We start from the raw sequence: 19,814 nt of genomic DNA, 5'->3' as shown, positions 1-19,814 counted from the left end.
TTTTTTTCTACTATCAGGAGTTGGTGGCTGTTAGATTGTTCTACTGGTATCAAGCTTCATATAAATACTATTCTGGTTTGGATTTAAAATGTCCTCCAAGCCGGGTGTGGTGGTGCTTGGAATCCCAGCATTCGGGAGGCTGAGACCAGAGGATCGCGGTTCACAGACATCAGCCTATTAGCGAGGCCCTTCACAACTCAGAGAGACCCTATTTCAAAAAATAAAAAGACTAAAAAATAGGGCTAGGGTGTAGCTCAGAAGTACAATGCCCCTGGGTTCCATCCCCAGTATCGCCTCCAGACCTCAATGGTGAGAAAACACAGCCATGTTAAATGGAAGTCTGCTTATTAGCTTTTATAATTGTTACTTTTTCTTTTTAGAGTTTGATTACTATAATTATCTGCATATTACATTAATATGAGATGCATACTTCTGAATGTATACATTTGGCTCATTTACATGGTCTGAACTTGAGAATTTTTCTCAAATTTCATGACAACATACTACATACACAGAAACACCTATTAGTGAAGGATGATATAGGCCTAAGACTGGTTTTATTGGCCTTCTAATTGAAACTCACTTGGAAGGCATGAGGGTTTTAAAGCCCATAGTGTGTAACAGGGAATCCTGTTGCCAAAATTCTTATGCTCAAAGGTTTCTGCAGATGGTCTTAGTCATGACATGAGAGAACTGAAAAAATATCACAACCCCAAGCATGCTTCAAATGGAGCCACCACATCTAACAGGCTTCCAGTTGTTTAATGGTGATCTACTAAAATGTCTCACAAGTGCTGAAACCAAGCCTGCCTTGCTCTTCTCTGAATCACAAGTATTGTAAGTTTTTTTTTTTGTGTGTGTGTGTGGTACTGGGGTTCCTGGAAACCCTTCTACCTCCGGGCTACATGCCCAGAAACCTATTTTTTTTATGTTTTTATTTATTTGGGAACAGGGTCTCTTAAGCCAGCAAGGCTGGCTTCGAACCTGCGTGATCCTCCTGTCTCCACCTCCCAATCGCAGGAATTACAAGCGTGCGACACCACGCCCAGAGCACTGTAAGTTTTTACTGACTGAATAAAAATGATTATAATCAGTTTGAACATTTCCTCCTTAAAACATTTGAAAAGTTCCTTATGTTCTCTACCACTCAATAGAATGAACATCCACAGTTTATAACAACAACAATGAGAATTATAATTTGTGTCTTCAAATTCCCTTCTAAGATGAAAAAATACATTGGTTACAAGTCAGGTGTCCTCCAAAATAACAATAACCAATAATGGCCTAACTAAAAGGAGGTTATATGGAGATACAGGTGTGTGTGTGTGTGTGTGTGTGTGTGTGTGTGTGTATTTGTGTGTGTGTGTGTGTGTGTGTGTGTGTGTGTGTGTGTAGGTTGAAACCTGAAGCATTCTACCTTAAGCTACACCCCCAGCCCTTTTTTAAAATTTTTATTTTGAAACAGGGTCAAATATCACAAGCTCTAGCCAGGTATATCACAGGTACATGCCTGTAATCCTAGTACCTGGGAGTCCGAGACAGGAGGATCGAAGTTTCACTGCCAGCCTCAACAATTTAGTGAGATCCCCTGCAATTTAGTGAGATCCTGTTTCAAAATAAAAAATAAAAAGGTCTGAGGGTATAGTTCAGGTAGAATGCACCTGGGGTCAAGCTCTAGTAATACACACACACACACACACAAACATACACACATTGCTAGATTCAAACTTTAGTCTATAGCTTAGGCACTGTATGAGGTTGGATAAATTACTTAACCTTTTGCCCTTACTTTCCTCTTTTATTAAATTAGAGTTTTTGAATATTTAATGAGTCAACATATATGCAATGCTTTGTGTCTAGTTGGTAAATAACAAATGTAGCTACTGACTTTCTTTTTATTGAAGGGTACTTATATTTTTAATTTTCAGTGAACATAAGCTTGGGATGTAAGTCATATATTGATCTAGTCTTAGAACTTAGCACAGTACCTGGCATAAGTGGGAACTTCACAAATGTTTTGAGAATTAATAAAGAAGACTAATATTTAAGCAACTGCTTGGTGCTCAGTACTACACAAAGTTTTGCACCATACAATCTTTGCCTGAGGTGTATGTAGACACAAACTCAACACAATCATTTTTTGTGTGTGGGTGTGGTACTGGGGGGTGGAACCCAGGGGCTTTTCTACCTCCGGGATATACTCCCAGACCTATTTTATACTTTATTTGAAAACAGGGCCTAAGTTGCGGAAAGTCTCACTCAGTAGCTGAGGCTGGCTTCGAACCTGTGTGATCCTCATGTCTTAGCCTCTCAAGGGCTGGGATTACAAGCGTGAGCTACCACAACCAGCCCAACACAATCATTTTAAAGTGGAGAAAGAGGGCATTTTCTATTGCTGGAATAATTTTTAATGCCTTTTATTTAATCAAGGCTTTTTAATGATAATTAAGGAAATCACAAGGAATGTTGAGCTCCATTGTGCCTCCAATGTAGACTCTATCATTGTGTATTCACATATACTCACATAGTGATTTTTACTACTAAGGACATATTTTTCTCATTCATTTACATTAACTCAACTCCAGCTGACAAATGGACAACTGGTTTTGAAAACTTCCCAGTAAAAACTGTAAAGCCTCTTTACTTGGAAATGAGGAATGCTACCACAGTGAAGAAACGATCTGTTTTTTAATAAAAATATTTTATACATATACCTGAAAGATCTCATGTGGAAAATATTAGAAGTACAACTCCAAAACATATTTGACAAATCCAAATGTGTATTAGCAAAACTGAAAATACCCTGGGTAATGTGAAAGTACTTTTACTTCTGAATGAGGATTTTTATTTGTAAGTAATTATATCAAAGCATCTCTTTTAGTCAATCATTTAATAAACTTTGCCACTTTATGCACATTCCAGAAATATGTACATTCTCTGAATTTGAGCTCAAATGTCCATTTTTAGGCTTCTATAATAAAAAACTATTCCAAGCACTGTAATCAGTTAAACTTACTACCAAAATATGAAATTACAGTTGGAACCAGTGTCTCAGACACTAGCATGTTCATTTATGTCTTTACTGACAGACCAATATTTGAGACAAAAACAAAGTGACTATCTAGGGAAACCATCCCTGCTATAAACAAATGCAAATTTGGGTTGATTTTCAAGATACATCGCCCTCTTTGAGATTATGCAAGAGATATTCTTCATTTTTTTGTTAATAAGAACACACATTATTTTCAACTCATGCTTGACATAGTACATGCTTTAGAAATATAAAGTAATATTTCCATGGAATGCAAGTTATTTTCCACTATTAAAGTTAACCCCTCAAAGCAATTTTATAATCAAGTCCCATACAGTTATAATTAAAAAAGAAAGAAAACAGAAAATGATAAATCATAAGTTGGGGTAAAACATAACAGTAAAAGTAGTTCAGAAATTGAAATGTTTCATTTTCCTTTATCCATCTGTTCTTTGCTATCTTGAAAAATGCTATTTAGTTTCCCAATATTTTTCATGTTTTTCACAAGTCATAACTATAAGAATAGTAAAATATGGTATACCAATATGATAATTTTGGAAATAGTTGAATGGTACATAAATACAAAATCAAATCAGATATTTGTTCCTGCAAATTACAGAATATTAATCCTGGGAAAATTTTTAGAAAATAAATAGGCACCAAAATAGCACACATAAAGCCTGTTCATCTTAAAATTTTAACATTTAAATTTTAGTGTGTAAAGTTTTTCATATAGACTTTTAAATATCCTTGAATTCTATATACTAAATAATGTGTTTTACTTCAGCTCATTGATAGTATATATTAAAGAAGGGACAATTACAAATATAATATGTGTTTTGGCATTCTTTGCAAAATTTCAAAATATATAAAATCAATTCTCAAATTTTTAATTTTATAATTGAAAATTAAGGCATGAAACTTTTGTACATTTTAGATGAGAACCTTTTATCCTCTTCTTGTATCCTTAAAAGTATTGAAAGACACTTGCCTCAAACTTTTCTCCTCATAAAACTATAAACTGGATAACTAAGGATACAGATATAAGATTAATGGATAAACTTTATCAAGGTTAGGTTTTAGTTCCATGCTTTCACTAAAAAATCTTTAATACCTGGTTCACTTTTCTAATAAGTAGTACAACAAACAAATAGGTGAGTAGTTGATGATAATAACAGAAAAACTTGGACACATATACTGATTTTGATTTTACATTGCATTCACTTATATAAAATTGTTACTTATTGATAATGTAAAATGTACTGGTTATTGTGAAGAAGTGAAAATGTTAAAATGCTATGATGTTCTACTATAATCATATCATAATGAATGACTGAATGACTTCCAGGTAGGTATTTTACCTCCTGAAAACACCTAAGAATCAATGACTAAGAGTCCATTATGGTTATGTCTAAATATGCAAATAAAATTCTATGCCACTAACAACTGTCATTTTAATTTTAAATGGCCTATCAACATGGAGGCATAGGGAGCAAGAGATTAAAATGCCAGTCCTGGTTTTTGTAGTTTCAACTCCAAGGCACACAAGTAGATAAGATCTATTTTATATGGCTAATCCATATAGATTGCTTCTCATTATGTTCAAAACTATTAAGTTTACCTAAAACACAATTAACTGCTTTTTTGATTGCTGATGTCTCAGAATTACATTAACATTGAGTAAGAAAGCATAGATGCTATATTTTCTAACTTTCTTGACTCAATTTAAACCCAGACCAATGACCTTCTCATATTCAATTTAATTTCTTGTGGACAATAACATTAATAATGCAAAACTTGTCTTTTCAACACCTCATTTTTAATTTTTAAGTTTTTTTTACTTTCCTCCCTGTTCTGCCTGAGTCCTACCTAATTTTTACTGACATTATAGTCTAATTAAGCTTAAAGAATAATAGTGGAAATCTCGCTGAATCAGAGTTGGAAGAACTGAATTCATACCAAGATCTGTTCCTAAATAAATTACATGATTAGAGTAAATGTGAGTGCCAATTTCCTCAAAAGGAAAGTAGAAAAAATATCTATCTCAATGGATTACTGTGAAGATTAAAATGAAATGTTGTAAATTGTAGAGTTCTAATGTATGCTAATATTATTATGACTTTCAGAATATCTATATTTATTGTAGTACACTTAAGAATTTTGGACTCCTCCTTTGGGCACAAAAAAAACAAATAGTATTTCTGGACAGAACTTGGAGTAGATAATGCTACCAAGTAAAGTAACGGGTTGAGACATTGTTAGGATACCACTTTTCTATATTGGCAATTTTCTTTTAAAAAATGAAAGGGTTCCTTAACAAATATGCAAGATTCTCATTAAATTATTTCTTAGGTTTCTACATTAAGATGCTCAATGTATAAATTTTTAAATTACATTTTGTATTTGTTTAGCCATGCTGTTTTCTTTCAACCACTGCCATTAAAATAATTTTTCATAATGAAATTATTAAACAAATTATTAATCAAAATGCCAGCTATTTTGTATACAGATTTAGTTGGCCTCTAACAATAATGAACATGAATTCTAGCTACAAACCTACTATCATTCATGAATGGACTTAAAGGGTATCAGAGTTCTAATTTTATGTACCTGATATCAACCCAAATGCTGCTCTTAAGTTGTTTTATTCCCAAATTATCTTCCATGCAAAGAACTTCAGATACATCATACATACATAATAATCTGGTATTTACCATGAACTCATCTAGAAAATCTCATTTTGCAGGTGAATTATACTTTCATTAGGAATTAGTATAAGTCATAGTAACTAATCTTACATAATGTATTTGTTTATTTTCTTCTGAAAAGTTAGATCATCTACTTCCTTGATGCTAAAATCAGATGAAACATTTCTTGCTGGCCTTTTTTTTCCCTGTGTTTAGTTTAACACAGTACATGCAGTATAATAGAGTGTCTCTGAGCCTTTATAAAATATATTTTAAAACATATCAAAACAAATTAGGATGCCTCATCTCCATTTTTTATTGTTTTCAGCACTGAGTCTTCACCCAAAATCTTACACAGTTCATTGAGTCTCTGCTGCATTTTGGGAATGCCGGCTAGCTGAGATTCTAGTTTTTGTTTTTCTTCACTCAGTGTTAAACGGATGGCAGTATCCAATTGTTCAAAGCGCCAACCTCCTTCACCATCAAACTGCAGTAAATGAGTATGGTATTTCCTGCATGATTAAAATAAAATAATTATTATTACCATATTATGAAAACCCACTTTTGTTACAGGTTTATGATTCTAATAGATATGCAAAGGCAAATTTTAAGTAAGGGTATGTATTTTGTATTTGATTTTTAATGATTCCACAAGAAGTTAAATATGTTTTTTGTGTGTGTGTGTGTGTGTGTGTGTGTGTGTGTGTGTGTGTGTGTGTTTGTGTGGTACTGGGGATGGAACCCTGGGACCTTCCTACCTCCGGGCTATACTCCCAGACATATTTTATACGTTATTTGAAAACAGGGTCTAAGTTGCTGAGAGCTTCACTAAGTAGCTGAGGCTGGCTTTGAATCTGTGCAATCCTCCTGTCTCAGCGTCCCAAGCACTGAGATTACAAGTGTGTGCTACCATGCCTAGCTAAATATGTAATTTTTAAATCCAAAAGTTATTATTCTCTAGGAAATTCTTGTAGATTAAATTTATTTCATTTTCTAAATGTATAATAAAAAGGAAAACTATGTTATTGCATTATTAATTTATCTTCATAACACCTTACAGATCCTAAATATATAATAAAGCATTCTTAGAATGAAGTTAAGAAAAGGAAAGTGAAAATAAAAATTAAAGGCTGGGAGGCTGAGACAGGAGGATCGCACAGGTTCAAAGCCAGCCTCAGCTACTTAGTGAGGCTCTCAGCAACTTGGTGAGACCCTGTTTCCAAATAAAGTATAAAATAGGTCTGGGAGTATAGCCCGGAGGTAGAAAGCCTCTGGGTTCCACCCCCAGTACCACAAAAAAAAAAAAAAATTAAAAAGGCCATATTAAAAAATACTAAAGTATTTTAAAGGAATACGGAATACTAAATACTTAAGCATTTATTGCTAATATAATAGCAATTCATGTGTCAACCATCCTTCAGAAATGAGTTCTGTATAAGTGAATATTTCTCAACAATTAAAGTTTATACATTTTTTTGTGTGTGTGGTACTGGAGATGGAACCCAGGGGCTTTCTACCTCCTGGCTACCCTTCCAGACCTATTTTATATTTTATTTGGAAATGGGGTCTCACTAAGTTGCTGAGAGCCTCACTAAGTAGCTGAGACTGGCTTTGAACCTGCATGATTCACCTGTCTCAGCTGCCTTCCAAGTACTGAGATTAAAAGTGTGTGCCACCATGCCTGGCTTAAGTACAGAAATTTCCTAAATGGAACTCCTTTGATGGAATTTTTTTTTTTTTTTTTTTTTTTTGTGGTACTGGGGTTCCTGGAAGCCCTTCTACCTCTGGGTTACACTCCCAGACCTATTTTCACATTTTTATTTGGAAACAGGGTCTCCTAAACCAGCACGCGCGGCTGGCTTCGAACCTGCGCGATCCTCCTGTCTCTGCCTCCCAAGCACGGGGATTATAAGCATGCGCCACCACGCCCGGCTGATGGAAATTTTTTAAAAGAGCTGGAAGTGGTGGTGCACGCTTGTAATCCCAGAATTTTGGAGGATGAGACAGGAGGATTGTCGCTCACAGACAGCCTCAGCTACTTAATAAGGCCCTTTGCAACTCAATTAGATCTTGTTTCAAAATAAAGAATAAAAAATAGGGCTGGGGGTACAGCTCAGAGGTAGAATGTCCCTGGGTTCCATCCCCAGTACAAAAAAAAAAAAAAAGAAATCTTTTAAAGATACAGCCAAATTTAGTCTCCTTTTTCATGGTTCAATTTAATAGTTAGGAATTTCACAGAGATGTTACTGATAATAAAAGGAGACCATAATCACTAGTTTCTGGGATTGGTGAGAGATGTGTGGAGACAGTAGAGTTGGCAGAGCTAGTCCCCATGGCTGAGCACCTCGGATTTGTCACTTTGTTTAACTGACCCATGCTTATTCTTGCTATTCTGTCTTCCTTTATAGTTCTTCTTGCTTCCTATTAACGGATGAACTTCCTGCTCATCTATTATTTCAAGTAGCTTTTTTCAAAAGTTTGGTACAGGGGCATTCTAACTCAGAGATCATTCCCAGTCCATTTTATTTTTTATTTTGAAATGGTCTCACTAACTTGCTGAGGCTGACTTGGAACCTGTGATCTTCCTGTCTCAGCCTCTCAAGTATTTGGATTACTGGTGGGTGCCACAATGACCCACTTCCACATCCTTTTTTTAAAATTAATATTTAATTCATATGTTGTAATTCATTCTTTATGTAAAATTCAGTGATTTTATTATATCAAAAAGCTTCAAACTCTATTAACTCTATTCCCATTAGCAGTCCTTTCCATGTACCCTTTTGCTCAGCCCCCAATCTTCTTTTTGTTTCTATCTATGTATTTGCTTTTGAATATTTCACATATAATATGTGGTCTTTTGTGACTGGCTTCTTTCACTTAAAAAACAGTTTCAAAGGCTGGGCATGATGGTACATTTCGTAATCTTAGCATTTTAGAGGCAGAGACAGGAAGATCAAGAGGTTTGAGGCTAGTGGGCAGTAACTTAGTGAGATCCTGTTTCAAAATAGAAAATAAAATGGGCTTGGGGTGTAACTCAGTGGTAGAGATCCCCTGGGCTCAATCCCCAGTACCACACAAAAAAAATTAAGATTTCAAGTTTCAGCTAGGTACAGCATGTTATCACTACTTTGTTTTTACAGAATTATTGTCCATTATAAGGTATAACATATTTTTCATCTGTTCATCAATTCAGGGACATTTGGGCACCAGTCTTCTCTGTTATTGTGGTGCTGGGGATCAAATCCAGGGCCTTGTACATGCAGGGCAAGTAAGTGCTCAGTCTCCACCCCCTTTTGACTAGATGTTTGAAACATGTTTTAAATGAGGAAATTTATCTAGATTAACTATAGTTAATAAAGTTACTGACAAACTGAAAGTTTATGTTCATCTATTTGATAACATGTGACAAAGATTAATGGCCCTTTACATATACTTTTAGATTATTGAGCTTTCAAAATTGTAACCTTACAAAAGATGGTACCATACCAAAATTATATGAAAATAATACCTTTTTAAGTCAAGGAGAGGAAATGCAGAAACAAAAACAAAAATCCTGCTATTAAAATGTGAATGTTTAAACCAAAGTAATGAATGAGAAAGTTCATTTTGCTTACTTAATTTTTAGCTTTTCTGGGGCTGTCCTAGCCTGGGATCCATAGCCAAGAGCAATTTTAGAGCAGCCATTCATATCTTGGGTAAGTTACACTTTCAATAGTTAATAACAATAATGATGATGATGATGATGATGAAGGGTTAACTCATCACTCTGGTCCAAAAATATCACTTGATTTCTACATGGGAGGAACAACCTAGGTAGCTGCTGCATTGTCTGAGACTCCAAAGCATGCTCCATATTGTGAGTTAAATAATATTTCAATGTTTATCATAGGTAATTTTAAAAGATCAACTACTTTTAACTGAAACTCATTGAAGATAATCTGTAGCCAGGTGTATTGGCTCATGCTTGTAATCCCAGCATTTGGGAGGCAGAGACTGAAGAATCAGGGTTCCCAGACAGCCTCAGCTACATAGCGAGGGCCTTCGCAACTGAGTGAGACCCTGTTTCAAAATTAAAAAGACTAACCAGGCGTGGTGGTGCACGCTTGTAATCCCTGCACTTGGGAGGCTGAGACAGGAGTATCCCGCAGGTTCGAAGCCAGCCTCAACTACTTAGTGAGGCTCTCAGTAACTTAGTGAGACCTTGTTTCCAAATAAAATATAAAGAGGTCTGGGAGTATAGCCCAGAGGTAGAAAGCCCCTGGGTTCCACCCCCAGTTCTGCCAGAAAGAAAGAAAGAAAGAAAGAAAGAAAGAAAGAAAGAAAGAAAGAAAGAAAGAAAGAAAGATGGACTAAGCCAAGCCAGGCGTGGTGGTGCATGCTTGTAATCCCAGTATTTGGAAGGCTGAGACAGGATTAGCAGGATCTGAGTATTTGGGAGACTGAGACAGGATCACCTGAGACAGGAGGATCACAGTTCACGGACAGCTTCAGCTACTTAGCGAGTCCCTTTGCAACTCAGTGAGACCCTGTTTCAAAATAAAGAATAAAAAAATAGGGCCTGGGGTGTAGGTTGGAGGTAGAATGACCCTGGGTTCCATCCCCAGACCTGAATACATATATATATATATATATATATATATATATATATATATATATATATATATTAAAATAATGCCCCTGGGTTCCATCCCTGGTACTGCAAAAAAAAAAAAAAAAAAGATAATCTGTAGACTTCCTTCATAAATAGAATAAAGAATAGGAATAAAAAAAACTTAATAAGCTTCTATAATTTCTTACTTTCTTACACAGTGATATTAATTATAATTTTTATAACTAGTGATTAACCATTTGTTGTTATAAGGAAGAATATATCTTTTCTCACTTATAGAATTTTATCAAGGAAAATAAAAATTTTACTTTTTCGGGCTTGGTCAGAAATGACAAATTCCCACAACCAAAAATGGCTAAACAAATTCAGAAAAAGTTAAAATGTTTAGTTTTATGGAGAAATGTTCTATGTATAGCTGTAATTTTTAAATGTTTTTGTGTTAAAATACAATATTATAGATTTTTATTTGCTTAAAGAACTATTTTTCCTTCCTTTGAGAAAATAATAGCTGAATATACTTTCATTGGACTACTTGAGTAAGGAAATAAAAGATAGGATAGTATAATAAATCCATTGGTAGAAGCCAGAAAAACACCAGGACTAAGAAGTAACTCTTTATTATTCCAATACCTGATCAACTGGAGAGCCTGTCTGAAAATTACAGCTCCGTGCCTAAAAGGGCTCAAGAGTTTTGGTTGAGCTTGTGCCAGCCTCGATTCAGAGGGCTTACAGAAAATGTCATCATTGTCTTAAGAGATTCAGGTCCTGCTGTTCTTCGCAAGGAAAAAGTCAGAGGAATTCAATGACATTGGCATGCTTCTAACTCATGCTAGACTAGATCCAGATCACTTCCAGAGAGATGAGCCAAGCAGGCTCCTATCATTCCAGATGCCACTTAATTCTTAATGATGGGACAAACCAGAGTTCCATAGACAGAGTCACTCTGCAACATGGTCTCTTCTCTTTGATGGGCAAAAATCATTCTGAGATATGTAAATGTTTAAATGCAGTGTGACTGGATTACCATCCTCTCAACAGAAATGGAATCCATAATGAAAGGACTTTGAACAATAAAAGGCTGATGTGAACTAAATGTGAACTGTATGCTCACACTATTCATGTAAGCATTCATTTTAAGGAAAAAGGTCTAAAGAGCTTCACAGATAAACTCATATAAAGGTTGCTACTTAGTTTTGCAGCTGAGTACATGATGACAGCTTTGGCGTAAAATCTCATCAGATACCTACAAGAGAATGCTGCAGCCATAGAAAACAAGGCCTGCGCATTTTCTGGGAAACAGCAGGCCAAAGCATATGTAGAGTCAGCTATAGCTACTAATGTCTAAAGAAAGTATTTTGATGAAACAAATATAAATGCAGAGACTGTGGAATAGTGTAAGTGAACAAATGTTTTTATGGTTTTATATGAGATACATTTTAAATTCTTTAAAATAAGTACAACAGTATGATATATATAATATAGAGCATGGGAGAAAATTATTTTTCTCACTTTTCTAGCTTTGAGCATTTTTATTTATAAAATGGGAGAATTAGACTGCTTATATTTCATACAGTTGGTGTGAGGCTTAAATAAATTATGCCTGGAACAGAATAGGTGCTAAATCTTCACTAGCAATTATTGTGATTATGATGAGTCAATAGAAAAACAGGGAAATAATAAAAATAAAGTCATCTTTTTAAAAGGGGAAATCCCATTTTGTTTTATGAGATCTTTTTTTTTTTTCTTTTGGTGGTACTGGGGTTCCTGGAAGCCCTTCTACTTCCGGGCTACACTCCCAGACCTATTTTTATATTTTTATTTGGCAACAGGGTCTCCTAAGCACAGCTGGCTTCGAACCTGCGCGATCCTCCTGTCTCTGCCTCCCAAGCACGGGGATTACAAGCGTGCGCCACCACGCCCGGCAAGATCTTATTTTTTAAAAAAAACTTTGGCTCATTTATTTCTTAAAACAAAATTAAATAGGCTTTAACCCCTGTGGTTTTCTTTAACTTGATCATTTGGAGAAATATCAAGTTGTGGTATATGCTTTTTCCTGTATGTAAAGAAAAAACTAAACGAGTCATGTAAAAATATATGCATATATTATTTCCTAGGATTATGATAAATATTCTAAGTTCTAATAAATCACCAAATGTTTCCATAAAATTTACCAGAAAGTGATAAAAATTTCCAAATAACACATTAAGGTTATGATTTGAGGTTGGGAGTATCTAAATTACTAGGATGCAAATTGTAAGAAACACAGGAAGAAATAATTAAAATGTCTTATGTTGTTAAGTGAAAGGTTTAATAAAAGCTGGGTGTGGTGCCGCAAGCTTGTTATCCCAGTACTTGGAAGGCTGAGAAAGGAGGATTCCGGTTTTTAGACAGCTTCAGCTACTTAGTGAGGCCTTCTGCAACTTAGTGAGACCTTGTTTCAAAATAAAGAATAAAAAATATGGTTGGGGTATAGCTTGGAGGTTGAATGCCCCTGGGTTCCATCCCCAGTACAGAAAAAAAAAAAATGTTGAATAAAGTTATTCTTTAAGAAACACAAGGAAGCCAGGCATGGTGGCATACACTTGCAATCCCAGTATTGAGACAGGAGGATCTCAGGCTCTCAGACAGCCTCAGTAACTTAGCAAAACCCTCGGCAACTTAGTGAAACCTTGTTTCAAAATAAAATAAAAATAAAAATAAAATAGGGCTAAGGTGTTCAGAGGCAGAATGTCCCTGGGTTCAATCCCCAGTAAAAAACACACACACACACACACACACACACACACACACACACACACACACACACGGAAAAACCATTATCATAGTGAGCATTGAAAACACTTACCAAAGAGAAGGCCTGTGTGTTATAGACAGTAAAGATATTCCAGCACCTTTTGCAGCTTGAAATATCTTTCCTTCAACATCGATGCTGACAGCACTGGTACATTCATCCAGCAATGCATATTTTGGTCTTTAAAAATAAACATATATCAGTTATTTTTCCTAAGAACTATAAATCTTTTTTTGGAAAATATGAGTTGCAAAGCTAGCAACTTTAAAGTAGCAAAAGAGACTATAACATTATTAAAGGTTGTAAGTGATAAAGCAATAAAGTAGTTATGTATTTTTTTCTGCTTGGACTAGAAAAACACATTGTTCTTAAATTTAAGTAGATTTTCTGGTACTTGCTTACAATTCAATATGATTTATTGTTATGCAGATGAATTAGTCATAAATGTGAGGTATAGGAGAGGTGAGAAAGGTTACTGAATTCATTTTCCTGCAGGAGGCAGTCATGTTTTTGGTGACAAGGCTCTGGCTAATTGCATGCAAACTACATCCAGTAACTAATTATTAGGCCGGCCATAGTCCTGTTAGAAAAGATTTAATGAGAAGATTATTTTATCAGCAATATGAATACCTAAGCATTACTAATGGAATTTCATCATTACAAGAATAAATGTGTTTACTTGCAAATTTATTTATTTATTGTGGCTCTGGGGATTGAACTCAGTGTCATTCTACCTTCAAGCTACATTTCCAGTCCTATTTTATTTTTATTTTAAAACAGGGTCTTGCTAAGTTGATAAGAATCTCATTACTTGTTGAGTCTGTCCTTAAACCTACCATTCTCCTGTCTCCACCTCCCAAATCCCGGGATTACACCACCATACCCAGCTACTTGCAAATTTAGAATACTGAGACCACGCTAGGTGCTAGGTACGGTGGCACAAGCATGTAATCCCGGTACTTGGGAGGCTGAGACAGGAAAATTGCAGGTTTGAAGCCAGCCTCAGCAAGTTTAGCAAGGCCAAACAACTTGGTGAGAGCCTGTTTCAAAATAAAAAATAAAATAGGGCTGGGAATGTAGCTCAGAGGTAAAATATACCTGGCTTAATCCCCAGAACCAAAACAATAACAAAAAATTGAAAAAAGTATTAAGACCATACTTCAGAATCAAATTTTAAGGGGGGAAATCAGCAAATAATTTTTTGGTTGTACTCAACTTTCTTTTTTTTTTTTTTTTGTATCTCATTGTTTACTTTGGTAAAGAATGTTGAGTATCAGAGGTAGCCTCTCACTTGCCCTGGTTTTCTTTCGTAACTCCACCCCTTCTTTTTTTCTTTCTTCTTTTTTCTTTTTCTTTTTTGATACTGGAGATTGAACTCAGGACATTCTACCTCTGAGCTATTCCTGTTCTTACCTTTCTTTGTCCTTTCTTTTCTTCTACCAATCCTGTTTTGGATGCTGAATATGCATCTGGCATTCAGCATCATTGCTTAGCTGTTGATGGGACTAAAGTCAACTCTTACAACTCTCATTGACTATTCATTTTAGCATTGAAAGTTAGTTTCAAATCAGTCATAGATCTGTAATCCCAGAACTTGGGAGGCAGAGGCAGGAGAAGCAAAGGCTCAAGGCTAGCCTCTGCAAGTTAGTGAGACCCTGTTTCAAAGTAAAAATAATAATAATAATAATAATAATAATAATAATGATAATAATAATAGGGGCTCAGAGGAAAAATGACCCTGGGTTCAATCGTCAGTGCAAATAAATAAATAAAAGGAAGAGAACAAAAAAAAAAAAAAGAAAAAGAAAATCAGGTTTGAGAATTTTTCAGGACCAATATCCTTCTGAGTATATTTTTATTTTTAGATAAATGATAAAGGCAGAATAGTAATAATTCCCCATGGAGGATAAATATTCAGCACTGTAAGTTACTTTTCTAAGATAAATTTGCCTAATAGGATCTTGTTATCTATTCCAGGGTAGGTAGTCAAAGGCAATTTTAATAACAGCCCACTGGACTAAACCTACTTGCTACCCACAGAATTAAGAGATGCTGGTGCCCTCCCAGGACAGTATCAGTGGATGCAGCTTGGCTGGTTGACTTTTGGTTACGCTTCAAGGACGACTTATTGAGCTGATTACCGTTCGTAAATTATTTAATTTGTAAAGAGGAAGGGAGGCAGAGGCAGGAGGATCGCGCAGGTTCAAAGCCAGCCGTGCTGGCGTAAGAGACCCTGTTTCCAAAAATAAAATAGGTCTGGGAGTGTAGCCCGGAGGTAGAAGGGCTTCCTGGAACCCCAGTACCACCAAAAAAAAAAAAAAAAAAAAAAAAAAAAAAAAAAAGTTTGGGTAAAATTTCTTTCTTGTATAAAGCTCTTTTGTTTACTGTATTTTGTCTTATTTTTCAGTGTTCTTTGAACTAAACAGAGAAAAGATACAAGTATACATAAAATTAAGATAAATCACACACTTCTGTTTCCTTGGCAGGATTGTTTCTCAGATTTTCTTTTCTTTTTTCTTTGGGTTACCATCAGTAAAATGGGACTTGTGAAGGACCTAATTCATCTCCCTTAAAACTGAACTTTTCTGACTATTCTTCAAACATTAAAATTAAAATCTGTCAGAAATAGCCGGGCGTGGTGGCGCACGCTTGTAATCCTCACGCTTGAGAGGTGGAGACAGGAGGATCGCACAGGTTCAAAGCCAGCCTCGCTGGCTTAAGAGACCCTGTTTCCAAATAAAATATAAAATAGTTCTGGGAGTGTAGCCCGGAAGAAGAAGGGTTCCATCCCCAATACCACTAAAAAAGTAAATAAATAAATAACCAAAAATAGAATCAGCTCTTGTATACCTAGAGGACTAAAAAAATCCAAAATTTTAAATATTTTTATAGGTAACAGATTTTAATTCTTCTTAGATATCAATTTTCTACTTTATAAAATTAAAATTTTATTATATTTTAGTAAAATCATTTCAATCATAGATTCTTTTTAAAAATAAACATATTTTATAGTCTATCAAATGGCTGAACCTAAATTTAGTTAAGCTTTCTGCTCTAATTTCCAGCTTATAGGAAAAATGGCAGGAACAAGATTCAAAGGGACCCATGAAGAAGCAATCAGATGAACTTAGAATAAGCAATACTCTAATATAAAAACTAACCTGGTGCCAGGCGTGGTGGCGCATGCTTGTAATCCGCGTGCTTGGGAGGCGGAGACAGGAGGATCGTGCAAGTTCGAAGCCAGCTGCGCTGGCTTAAGAGACCCTGTTTCCAAAAATTTTTTAAAAAGTATAAAATAGGTCTGGGAGTATAGCCCAGATGTAGAAGGGCTTCCAGGAACCCCAGTACCACCACCAAAAAAAAAAAAATTAATTTTGTTTGAATTTAATGATTTCATTCAGAGGTATTGCTGAATGCCTACCTACTGTGTTTACATCAGTAGAGCAGTGGTTATGTATTCTCCACATTTTAAAATTAGTAATGATCACTTCTCAGCCTTTTGGCTAAGATCAAGTGTAAAATTAGTAATGATGCTATTTAAACAAGATTAATACAAATTTAATTTTGGCCCTCTGTATATTATTTAATCTAAGTTTATTCAACATAAAATAAGAAAAAATTAAAGAAGAGATTTAGCTTCAAGAAAATGTAGGAATTTTAAAACTATGAAATTTATATATTTGTTTTTCGGTAAGATTTTTTTTTTTAATAAAGGAAGAAAATGCCGAATCCTGTCTATTTTTTGTTCCTACAATAGAATAGTAGCTACCTGAGTACTTACTTATGATAAAACATACGCGCCATGCCCATTCTTTGTTTTTCTCCTCCTGACAGGACATCCTTCCAGTCCATAACAGCATCCCATCCTAAAGCAAACAGAAATGTGTATTCAAAAATCATGTGTTTAGCCCAGTGTGGTGGCGTGCACTTGTAAGGCTGAGATAGGATTGCAGGTTCAAGTCCAACCTCAGCAACTTAGTGAGGCACTGTTTCAAAACTAAAGAATAAAATACGTAGAATGCTCCTGGATTCAATTCCTAGTACCACTACCACAATAAATAAATAAATAAATAAATAAATAAATAAATAAATAAGCAAGCAATCAACTAAAAATATTTGTTTAATGCTTACTGTTTCTATCCTGGACAAGTGATTCTTGCCATATACTAATTGTTAACATGAAAAACTTAATATCTTATAGAACATATTTGGATAAAGCAGAAAGCCTCACATATAAGTATTTTAAGATACGATATTCTTTGTGTGTGTGTGTGTGTGTGTGTGTGTGTGTGTGTGTGTTACCTCTCAGCTACACCCCTATCCCTATTTTATTTTATTTTTAAATTCTGAAACAGGGTTGAGATCCTAAGTTGCTGAAGGCCTTGATTAGTTGCTAAGGCTGGCTGCAAACATGTGATCTTCCAGTCTCAGCCTCCCAAGTACTGGAATTACATGTCTTGCCTAGATTTGATACTATTTTATGGTAGATTTGATATTCTTTTGGAAATTCCTTATATTGACAAATAATCTTATAAGAATTTTAAACATTAACACTTCCAAATTTTGTTTCTCAGTATCTCCAAAGCATTTATGGCTTACAATTATTTTCGAGGGAGGTGGAAAAAAGATCAATAAATTTGCATAGGTCAATTTCAAAGCATACAGAAGGTAAAAGAAGAATTTAAATGGCAAATTTTACTTTATGTGAATTTTTCTCATATATTCTTCACCTTATAAAATAGATAATAAATATTATTTAAATAATAATATTACTTGCATTTTGCAAGTGAATAACCCAAAACTCATGGAATAATAAGCATGTCCAACTTTATAATCAACTATCAGAACTAGGATTTATAACCAGGTCTATGTGATATTTTTACAGTTTATTTTTATATAACACATCTTTTTGTGTGTGTGTGGTACTGAAGGTGAAACCCAGGGCCTTTTCTACCTCCAGGCTATGCTCCCAGACATATTTTATACTTTATTTGGAAACAGGGTCTCACTAAATTGCTGAGAGCCTCACTAAGTAGTTGAGACTGGCTTCAAACCTGTGCAATCCTCCTGTTTCAGCCTCTCAAGCGCGGGGATTACAAGCATGCACCACCACGCCCAGCCTAAGACATTATTTCTTAAAAATAGTTTAGATCCATATATCTAATATGAAATTTTTATATAAAAAGCAAATTGCAACTTGGTGTAGTAGTGTATGCCTATAATTCCAGTACACAGGAGGCTGAGACAGCAGGATCATGGGTCTGAGACCAGCCTCAGGAACATAGTGAGACTCTTAGCATTTTGGCAAGATTCTGTTTCAGAACAAAAAATTTAAAAAGGGCTAGGGGATTAGCTTAGGTGTAGAAAGCTCCTGGATTCAATCCCCAGTACCAAACAACAATAACAAATTGCATAATTACATATATTATGATTACATTGCTATAAATAAATAGACATAAATGTATATCACACAGAAAGCCATATCTGGAAGCAGAATTATAAATTATAAGCTCTAAGTTTTAAATTTTACATTTTATTTTCTAAATTATGTATTTCTGTAATATTTGAAACTTTATAAGACTATCTTACTTTTAGAATTAGGAAAAAATTGCCTAAAAATAAAACCACAGCTGAGCGTGATGGCACACGTTTTTAATCCCAGCATTCAGGAGAGTGAAACCGGAGGATCACGGTTTGCGGACAGCCTCAGCTACTTAGTGAGGCCCTCCACAACTTAGAAACTGTTTCAAAATAAAGAATAAAAATAGGGTAGGGGATGTGGCTCAGAGGTTAAATGCCCCTGGGTTCCATCCCCAGACCCGCAATCAATCAATCAATCAATCAATCAATCAATAAATAAAATAAAACCACAGTTCCCTTCCTGCAGAGCCTTTATTTTCAAAAAAGAATATAACTGCTAAAACTTGATGGATAGGTTGGGAAATATTTCTAAATCTTAAGTATTTAGGGCTAAATTCTTTCACTTGGAAAAATTATTTACCCTCATCTTCTTCCCTCAGCTGAATTTTCATCATTATTAAAATTTCTAAATAAACTTGGTTTGAGGGGAAACAAACAGTAGTAGAATGTTCATTGTTTATGTGCCCTGGGGACCTAGAAAGTAAATAATCAGAATGATCACTTCATTCTTGCTGATTTGAAGAATATGAGTTTCTGTTTTGATATATGAAAGTTCAAAGCCCTTGATAGAGTAAGATTCAACATTTGTTAAGCCTAGAATGTTTGTTTTTTTCCCTTAAAATTTACCAGTACAAAGTTCACTAGATTAAAAAAAAAGTCTAAACTTGCATCTAACCAACCAAAAACTGGTTACCTATTAATAGGCAGGCAATAGCTAGATAGGCAGGAACAGGAAAAGTTTTCTTGAGTATATTTTAAATATTTTTAATTTTTATTCCAAAAATTAAATAAAGGAATGTAATAAAAGTAGTATATTAAAAAAAAATAAAAGTAGGGTGTGATGGTGCACACCTGTAATCTCAATGCTTGGGAGGCTAAGACAGGAGGATCCCTGGTTCAAGGATAGCCTCAGTAACTCAGTGAGACTTTCAGCAGCCTCTTTCAGGAACTCTGTTTCAAAACAAAGAAACAAACAAAAATCAAAAAGGGCTGGATGTAGCTTGGGAGTAGAACACTCTTGAGTCCAATCCTCAGTACCCTGCCACCCACACACTA

General features: G+C 35.0%; 1 protein-coding gene across 5 annotated transcripts in view; it reads right to left on the bottom strand.

The window, feature by feature from the left end:
- Nucleotides 1–6,010: 6,010 nt before the first annotated feature.
- ABCD2 (ATP binding cassette subfamily D member 2) overlaps nt 6,011–19,814 on the bottom strand; it is a gene marked incomplete at both ends in the record, with an annotated part of 68,989 nt that continues 55,185 nt past the window's right edge. For 4 of the 5 annotated variants that reach the window (XM_080705835.1, XM_080705837.1, XM_080705836.1 and 1 more), the window contains 3 exons: nt 6,011–6,230; nt 13,173–13,298; nt 16,900–16,984. In XM_080705835.1, the coding sequence (XP_080561961.1) occupies nt 6,011–6,230; nt 13,173–13,298; nt 16,900–16,984 (431 nt within the window). The remainder of the gene's footprint in view (nt 6,231–13,172; nt 13,299–16,899; nt 16,985–19,814) is intronic. The other variant, XM_080705838.1, reaches the window with a different exon arrangement.

The sequence above is a fragment of the Muscardinus avellanarius genome (assembly GCF_963383645.1).
Source record: "Muscardinus avellanarius genome assembly, chromosome: 11".
NCBI classification, from domain to species: Eukaryota; Metazoa; Chordata; class Mammalia; order Rodentia; family Gliridae; genus Muscardinus; species Muscardinus avellanarius.
This window is presented reverse-complemented; position numbering and strand designations above follow the sequence as displayed.